This window comes from Typha latifolia, chromosome 9, assembly GCF_019914945.1.
Source record: "Typha latifolia isolate L0001 chromosome 9, TyphaL0001v2, whole genome shotgun sequence".
Taxonomy (NCBI): Eukaryota; Viridiplantae; Streptophyta; class Magnoliopsida; order Poales; family Typhaceae; genus Typha; species Typha latifolia.
The window spans coordinates 6,071,118-6,080,900 of NC_133094.1; the positions used below are offsets into that span (position 1 = coordinate 6,071,118).

The following is a 9,783-nucleotide window of genomic DNA, read 5'->3' on the forward strand; positions in this document are numbered from 1 at the left end:
CTATACAACCAATCGATCGGATCGCCACATTTGAACTTGGAAAATTCAAGACGCACGATTTGCCCACGGATACCATTGTCTCAATCTGGATCGTATCCCAGTCCTTGTCTAACTAGAGGAGGATGCACCATGAATGGTTGATGATCCCTCCTTCGATTTTGATTAACTCGACGTGGTTCTGGTTCGTATTGCCCCGCCCACGGATCTAGATCTCCAAGACGATCTCCATAGTGGTTCGCTCGTCGGATGTGCTCACCTGCAACTGGGCCTGGTGGAACCATCCTTGCTTGTCTCTGCCCATAGGCCCATAGGGTGGTGGCAGCAAAGGCTCTTGTGGTTGCAAATTCTAAACCAGTGGCAGCGGGTTCATTAGGGTAGACTCGCGTCGTGGGGTCAATGGTGCATTCCCATTCGCCATAGCTTCCCTTGTCGCCCGTAATTTCCGCATCATCTTCATCATCATGTTATGGACCAGATCTGGAATGATCTGTCCGTTGGATGATTATGAAAATTTAGGGTAGCCTCATCAGTTAGGGTTCTAATGGCTCTTGTTTTACCTAAATCGGAGGTCGAGATGAAAAGATAAAATTAAAGTAGTGGACATAGGTTAGAGAGGACAGAACGATAATTTTCGTGGTTGCTGGATGGTGGCGAATGGCCGAGGGTGGTGGTGGACGACCGTATTGTAGGGTGGCTGCTGGAGGTAGGAGGTGGCTAGGGTTTGGATGCTTGAAGGAGATATACGATTATGATCTACTCTTATAAAATAAAGACAATCTAACGGCTAATGAAAAAAAGATAAGGACGAGAATAATAACTGGATAAACTCAGATATCTCTTTATTCACTTTCATATAATTATCAATACATGTCCACTCCTATTTATAGGAGTAAAAATCCATAGCAGATCGGATCCACATGCGGATTATCCAATTTATTTGAAATTCAAACAACAAGATAAAGCTAGCTAACTAACTAAATCAGCCTTCTTTATCTTTCACGGATTAATCTTTTGTTTTGCGATAGATAGATTCTGAATCTAGATATGTCATAAATACCAAAGTTGTATATCTAGAGGTTGGCGATCTTATTCAGCTGGTTTGATATTATTCGGACATTTGTAGAATATTCTACAAATATTTTCCCGAAACTGGATTTAGCTAATTAAATAAAATCCTAACCTTCTAACAAAACCAAAATAGCAAATGAGATAACTAGACTCAATCCATTGAGTCTAATCTCTCCTTGATGTGATCCGATCTGACCTAGTTCACATCACATCATCTAGTTGTTGATGGCCATTTGTTCGGAGAGACCCAAACATGGCTTGAAAGCTAGGCTCTTCCGTATTCCGATTTGGTCGGGTGGTTCCGCGGGTGGAAGTCCTCGCAACTGTTTCCCCCTCCTCTATTGGAGAAATCTTGTCTTCCTCATCTTGCCGTGTAGCGATGGCTCTGGTTTTGATATGTTGTAGCCCCGAAAAATAACTTTCTAACAAATCAAGTTCTAGGTGAATCGGACGGTGGGATCTCGAGATATTATCCAATCAATAGACGAACATCAGAGAGTCCGTCTTTGGATTCGTGGATGGAGGCACGAGATCCTTGATGATGGTGGAGAATGGTGGAGAATGGTGGACCGGCGATAATGGGGTGGCACCGGTGAGTAAGTAGAGGTGGAAGGGTTATGGATGATGGAAGGGTTAGGGCAAAGTGATAGAAAGATTGAAAGAAGTTTGAAGAGTGAGCCGCCCTAAGGGACTAGGGTGATTAGCCGGTCGAGGGAGGCTAGAAGCGGCGACGCCAGGGAACGGGAGAACGGGAGAGAAGAAGACAAAGGAGACAAGGCAAAACTCAATTTATTTCATAATGATTCCTTAGTTGCCATCCACACCTTTAGAGGCTAACCAAACAATTCAAAAATGGCAATTATTAACCCTAAAATAGTAGATTTTCATTGACCGCATTCGAACACGCCCGATCACGTTCGAACGCACATTTTGCATTCTCTATATGTGCGAACACGATGCAGGCGTTTGCAAGCGCGTTCGAACGCACATTTCACACTCTCTGAATGTGCGAACCTGATGCAAGCGTTCATAAGCGCGTTCGGACGCATTCCACCCGCGTTCGAATGCGACATACAGAAAACTTATTTTTTTTTAAGAATTAAATACTAAAATAAGAAACAAAGACACCCATAAAGTGTATCGATGCTCGAGACGACATCGAGGAAGTCCGAATCGTATCAGCTACCCAAACTATCTTGACCCTTTTGCTACCCCATGGGTGGAATACAAAGCAACAAATAAGAGAGACTAATTCTTAGGTTGAATACAAGCAATAATGAGGGCCTAATCCAAAGAGACGCAAGCAATAATGAGGAGACTTTTTTGGCTAACCCAAAGAGACACTCTCGATTATCCCAAAACAACTAAAATTTTAAGAGTTAAGAGCAATAACTAGCTGATTTGGCTAGACCCAATGAGACCAATGCCCTTGGATGTGATCCAATATGGCTGAGTTCGTATCACTTCCTTTGCTTGAATTTTGGCTCACAACGATCAAATCTCTCTTCACGTGCACTGATTCATTCATGGTCCTTCGAGACCTTGTGTTCACTATTAATGGAGTTCCGAGGTGGTCCAAGGTTCAGCTAGCCCTGATACCACTAATACAAACTCCTCTAGTCAGCAATCCAAAGATGTCTTTAGACTCCCACAATTGGTGTGAATCCAAATCTGTCGACGAATTTGAATTTTGACTCCTAAGGTGAAAACTAGATTTACGTTGGATCGTAAAGGTTAAGGCATTCTTGAGATCCAATTGTTAGATGGAAGTATAGCTTTGGGTTTTGATAGATTTTGGATGGAGGAATAGATTGTGGAAAGGAGGCCAAGGTGGTGGTGGTGATTGGCCTAGGGTAAGGCAGCATGGAAAGGTGACCAATAGTGATGGTGGGTGGTTGTAGTCGGTAAAGAAGGTGATAGAGAAGAAGTATAGACCATTCCTTAAGGTCAAGCGGGTGTGGCCAGACGAGGAGGTAGGCAATAGTGGTCGGCCCTAAGTGGTGACCTGGTCTGCCAAAGCTTGGAGATAGTTGAACAAGGAAGAAGTTCATGACCCGTGGGCCTTCTACTTCATGTGACATTGCTCCGTCAAGGTTTCTCCCATTGCGAAAAATTCTCCACTACTGCCTCCCGTAGGATTCCGGGTGATTAATAAGTATTATTTTTCCACATGTAATATTATGAAATAAAAGTTAGGCTAACAAGGTTTAAACTTATAACTTGGAGAAATAGTAGCTCTAAATAATCTTAGATAACTTATTTTCTCAAAAGCTTAAGTCATATTTTTAACACAAAAAAAGCAGAAGAGGATTACTTTTCATTTCTCTTTTTTTATTATATTAAAATAAGATGAGAAAAAAATATATTTTTTACTTTTTTCTCACGTTCTGTCTTTTCTTCTGTTAATCTCATTTTCTCCGAAACATACTTTTTATTCTATCTATTATTAAATATAGATACTTCTATAAGATAAGAATTATAGATTATTACATCGCGAGTTGGCGTGACTGTAATCTTTTGAAAAAGAAAAAAAAAAGAAAAGAAAAAGAACATTGAAGCGGTGTTAGGTTGAGCAATAGGGGAGTCCAATTATGGATTATGTATCTCTTGTTAGTAGACATTTTTGTAGATATAATTAGCATAAATCAAAACTGATAAATGCTTTCATGTGACCCCTTACACCCGTTTTGATTCTTTAATTTGGACCTAGAATAAATGGATAAGATAGTGCATATGATTAAAGGGGCTCATAATATATGAGTGTATTAGGGTTCAAATTTTATCAGTATCAATTTAACTGGAACACTACTAAATTCTCATTTATCTAAAAAAATTAGACCTAGAATAGAGGAGAAGAATCTCATCCTAATTTCATTTAATATAAAATTACGAAACTACCCCTTGGAGGGACATCATGGTTTCAGTTCTGACTTTTGCAAATATACCCATAAAAAAGAGGAGTCAGTCTGAAAGTATCTAGAAGGAAGAAACGTTTTCGCGATAAATCCGAAATGTAGGTGGTTACATGCAAAATTCCCAAAAGAAAGAGAGAAAAAACTTTAACCCTAACCCTGAAGTCCCAGATCTCAAGCAATCGCCTCGAAATTTCTTCTCGAGTTCTCTCCTGCTCTTGCGTGTGGTGGGCGATCGGACGAGCCGAGGGCCGTGGCGGAGGTGGCCGGCGACCCAGACGGTAATTGGAACAGGTACTCTTATTCTCTCTCTTTCTCTCTCTAGAGTTTGCCCGGCAATGTTAGTAGCCGTCCCCATGATTCTTCCCCCTGGTCATTTCTCTAAGGAAGCCCCAAATACCCTACTATCCGACAACTCCCTCTGCCTACTTCACCGATCTCCACCACGACCACTACCTCCCTCACAGTCTGGAATTTCCTGCAGAAAAATTCCCATTCACCAAATTTAATTTCGTGTTGAGTTTGTAATCCATATGGATTATTGTCAATGCCAAATGTCAAAACTTATTCCATGAAAATGAAATGTTTTGATGAGTTGTGCTCCTTTAGTAGTCAAGAATCAATAGTCTGCGATACCAAGTAATTGTATGGATAACTCTCTATATAGCGTTAAGTACATTTACCATATGTAATTTTTTTAAAGAAAAATGGTAGACCGCACCATGGGCTGGCCTGACCACGCTGATACTGTGGATCTTAGTTATCAAAGTTGGAAAACATCCGCTCTGATGTTTTATTGGTTGTAATAACTAAGAAGTTCTTATGCATGATTTATATGTTGTGGCACTTAATGTCATTCAAGGCTTAGTGGAAAACGCAGCCCAGTTAGTAGCTAATTCATGGATACGCCAATAATGTGTTTTATTGGAGCTGTCTTATCGTTGTGTTAGAATGGTTTCGTACAAGAAATGTTTCCACTTACCCTTGTGCTAGATGTCTCTGTTTATTTGGTGAGATGTCTAGAATAATAGAATGTTCTTCATCAAGGAGATTCCTTATTGGTTAGAAATTTAAGCTTGTCCTATAAAAACATATAAAGACATGAATTTCATAGGAAGCTACTCTAAAAGGAGAGATGATAACCTACAATGCTACATGATTATTATAGATAGACATGTAATTACTATTATGCAGAAGCATAATTTTCTCATCAGTAATCTTACTACATCTTTGCTCAAAAAAAGTCTTACTACATCAGTATATCTTAGATCTACCTTCCCTACCTTTCAAGTTGGAGTCAACGTTCCAAAGATAATCTTGTTTACTTCTTGTTAGTCACTTTTCCCTTGTGACATGTCTTACAATCTTGAATGGCTCACATAATTAGTCATTACACATAACTTTGGTTAGATACAGTCAATTTTCACTTTAAATGTGTGTTTATGTTCTTAGTTGTAAGCTTGTAAAGCATCCTAATCCATGAGTCATGCTTGTGGCAACTTGTAGAAATCTATGTGGGTTATGATGCATTGATGAGGGCACAAAACAGAGGCATTTCTCCTTCTTAGCCATCTTGCTCTAATTCCATGGGCAATGTACTTCCTTTTGATTTACTAGCCCATAAGGAGAAAAGGAAGAAAATCATCTTTTTAAAATTATTTGTTATTTTATCGTACTTTAAATTAAGGTCTTTAATATCAATTTTGGGATCGGGATAAGCCACTTGAAAAAAAAATACATATCAGCCATATTTGTAGATCTATTTCAGCAAATATAGATTGAGATTGGCCAAAACTTCAATCCATGCTTTAAATGACTCACGTAAGAATGAAGGTTGATTTAGATGGTTGTTAGTTAAATATTTCAGTGAATATAGATCGAGATTGGCTGAAACTTCAATCCATGCTTCAAATGACTCACAGAAGAATTAAGTTGGATTTAGATGGTTGTTAATTAAATACTTAAATGTTTTGTTGTTGTCAAATGTTTTGTCTGCAAGGAAAAGATATAAAATTAGAATATCTTCATTGATCATCATGCTGAATATTGCAAGGGTTTTGTGGAAATGAAATTTAGAATCTCTATTTCTTCCAAGTAAAGCATGATAACGTCTATTTTATCATTTTGTCCCTTGCTAGAACAAAAGATTTGGCTGGAATATATTGGTTCAAATTGATAGTGAACTACGTTGAAGGTCAAAACTTGCAATCTTCCTAAATTCAGCATTGAACAATGAGTTTAACCATAGTTTTTAATAAGTTTTGGCCTATAAGCCCTATATTGCTCCATCTTGGGTGAAACATCAAACCATGATTTGGATTTACAATTTTGTCTATCTTTTGTTCACTTGGTTGGTGCATAAGAAAATAATAGCCATGGTAGATAGGGGTGCCACCTTTTTCTGTGTCGAACAAGGAGAGGTCCAAGGGTTGAAGGGCATGATTTATTAAGTTTTACTTGGTATTTGTGGTGTTATGTACTTGTTCTGACAATAATGAGCTAAAAGATTGATGAAATGATTCAGTTACTACTACTAAAATTTGATTAGCCATGAAAGGAAGCATCTGGAGATTGCATTTTCAATTTCTTCGAAATACTTTTGAGATCTCAGATAAGGCTGTTCTAGGATGAAAATTTCATGCTATGTTATTTTTTATTTTTCAGCTGTCTATGATCAAGCGCTAGGAACATGTTGATTGATCTTGCACCACTTAGTGAACACTCTCTCGGTCATATATAAGTATTTTATAATTTTGATGTGGTCTATTGTAATATTCTGAGAGTCGATATCGAGATTTGGATCTGTTGTTAGAAAAATCGATACATATTTGCTGTATCTGTCATATCACCGCCAATACCGAATCGGACTACTTTTAATTTTGTAAAATTCTAAATATTATTTTAAAATGTAAAAAAATTCTAAAAATTTAGAAAAAAGATAACAGAAAATAAGAAAATAAAAATTACGCATATCAAGTCTAAAAATTAAATAAAAAATTCACTCAAAATCTATGATGAATTTTGATTTGAATTTAGCAAATTTTTATATTCAAATTAAAACTACACAACAATAGTGAAGAGAGATCTCTTTATTTATTGTTCTGTAGCAGTAAAAAAAAGAGAAGTTAGAAGAATAGGTGAGGAAAAGAGTGAAGAGAAATGAGAAAAAAAAATACTCATCTGATGAGTTCACTAGATTGTGGAGTAGTTGGAGGGGCTTACTAGTTAAGTCGTTGGATGAACTCGATAAAGTATGGGGGATGGGAGAAAAGTGTGTTTGAGAGATAGAGGGTAAAAACTAAAAACTTAAAAAATAAAGTAGCTAAGAACATTAATTATAGGTTAAATATATTTTAGATTCTAATTGAATCTTAAAAAAATTAAGTTTTGGCCAAATGTTTTTGCCAATATAGCTGATACGGCCAATACGGCTGAAATTAGCCGATCCTAGACCGAAACTATTCACTAGACTAGTTTTGGTCCGAATTGGGGTCGGTTATGGCCGATACAACCCAACAACAGCTAATTTTGGGAACCATGGTCTACTGATTGCTGCAGGAAAAGAATTTTATTCACTTGATGGAATTAGATCATTATGTGTTATACCTTAGGTTGATCATCAATTATCTATATTTAGATTTTGAGTATTGTGAAACCTTATTTCAGTTTTGACTTTATAATCTGTTTTAGAGAAGTATGTTACAAGGGCAACACAAAATTGCAGACATTCTGCAGACAGGCTTTAGAGATCAAGAATAATCTTTTAACGTCTTTTTAATTCATCAATATTAAAAATATCTCCTCCGCCTATTATTAACCTCTTTCTTGAGAGGGTTTTCTCAATGGTTTATCGTCATCTTCCTTTTGCTTTCTTATCATTGTTTTGCTGAACCATGACTGTTCCAAGTATCTTCTGGATTTTTTAAACATGGTATGTTTAACCATGACTTCCAATTATCTTCTGGATTTTTAAACATGGTATTTTCTGCTTTATAATACTTCTACATGTGATATATTATTCTGAGAAATATTTTGTTCTGATCTTGTTCAGTTATTATTTAGGCAGTTGGAATGTCTTCAGTAATGCAGTCATCATATCTTCCTGCTACGACTGAGTCTATTGCACAGGCCTTGGAGGCTATAAATCCTTCCGAGTCTATTTCAATCCTTTACCGTGTGCTGGAAAACCCGTCATCCTCCCCAGAAGCACTGCGCATAAAAGAGCAGGCAATTTCAAATCTTACAGAACTTCTTACCCAAGAAAAGAAAGCTGAGGAACTAAGAAGTCTTCTGACACAACTGAGACCTTTTTTCTCTTTAATACCGAAGGCAAAGACTGCCAAAATTGTGCGGGGGATCATAGATGCAGTTGTGAAGATACCAGGAACCTCTGATCTGCAGATCTCTCTATGCAAGGAAATGGTGGAATGGACCCGTGCAGAGAAGCGTACTTTTCTCAGGCAACGGGTTGAGGCTAGGCTTGCTGCTCTCCTGATGGAAAGCAAAGAATTTTCTGAAGCTCTTACCCTTCTTTCAGGTCTTATCAAGGAGGTCAGAAGGTTAGATGACAAATTGCTCTTGGTGGATATTGACCTTTTAGAGAGCAAACTTCATTTCTCTCTGAGGAATTTGCCAAAGGCTAAAGCTGCTCTAACTGCAGCAAGAACAGCTGCTAATGCCATTTATGTTCCTCCAGCCCAACAGGGAACGATAGATTTGCAGAGTGGTATTCTTCATGCAGAAGAGAAAGATTATAAGACTGCTTACAGCTACTTTTTTGAAGCATTTGAAGCTTTTAATGCACTTGAGGATCCCAGGGCAGTCTTTAGCTTGAAGTACATGCTCCTGTGCAAGATAATGGTCAGTCAAGCTGATGATGTTGCAGGAATAATCTCTTCTAAGGCTGGTCTGCACTATGTTGGCCCTGATTTGGATGCTATGAAGGCTGTGGCTGATGCGTACTCGAAAAGGTCTCTGAAATTCTTTGAAACTGCTCTTCGAGACTACAGGACCCAGTTAGAGGAAGACCCAATTGTTCATAGACACCTCTCGTCATTGTATGACACCCTTCTGGAGCAGAATCTGTGTAGGTTGATAGAGCCCTACTCAAGTGTGCAGATTGCACATGTTGCTGAGATGATTGAGTTGGCAGTTGATCATGTTGAAAAGAAGCTTTCTCAGATGATACTTGACAAGAAATTTGCAGGCACTCTTGACCAGGGTGCTGGCTGCCTTATCATCTTTGATGACCCTAAGACTGATGCCATTTTCCCAGCAACACTTGACACCATCTCAAACATCGGTAAGGTTGTGGACAGCCTTTATGTAAGGTCAGCTCGGATAATGGCTTGAAGGTAGGTTGATTTCTACTCTTTCAGGATCGTATATGACCCTTGCATCACGGATAGATGTGTGATTCCATTTTAATCTTCTATTTTCACTCTTGTCATAGACCATAGACCTTTACGGTCCTGCAATTGATTACCATTGATGCAGACTCAAACTGCCAACTGTGGAAAATTTTTAAATGCAATTTATCAGACTTACTAGTTAAATCATTACTCAAAAAATGATAAGAGTTGGTATTCTTCTCTCAAAAAGAACTTAGTATAATATATCTTCTGGTAAACAAATGTATTTTGCTTGTTCTATAATTTATTTTAAATTCACGGAGGCAACGTGGTATCTAGTGCCTTATGACCATCCTTAATTGCTGCAGTATTATATGTACATTCACAGGTTTGAATCATACGAAGAACCTCCAAGAAATATTGGGTAGGCCTCTTAAAAAATGTATACAGGA

General features: G+C 38.0%; 1 protein-coding gene across 2 annotated transcripts; it reads left to right on the forward strand.

Moving 5' to 3' along the window:
- Positions 1-4,047: 4,047 nt before the first annotated feature.
- LOC140795333 (26S proteasome non-ATPase regulatory subunit 11 homolog) lies at positions 4,048-9,535 on the forward strand. 2 transcript variants are annotated; one of them, XM_073147833.1, is made up of 2 exons: positions 4,048-4,274; positions 8,043-9,535. In XM_073147833.1, the coding sequence occupies exon 2, from the start codon at positions 8,052-8,054 to the stop codon at positions 9,330-9,332; it is 1,281 nt and encodes a 426-aa protein (XP_073003934.1). In that variant the 5' UTR covers positions 4,048-4,274; positions 8,043-8,051; the 3' UTR covers positions 9,333-9,535. The 2 variants fall into 2 exon arrangements, with proteins under 2 accessions (XP_073003934.1, XP_073003935.1); XM_073147834.1 differs by having other exon boundaries at positions 4,104-4,274; positions 8,032-9,535.
- Positions 9,536-9,783: the final 248 nt, after the last annotated feature.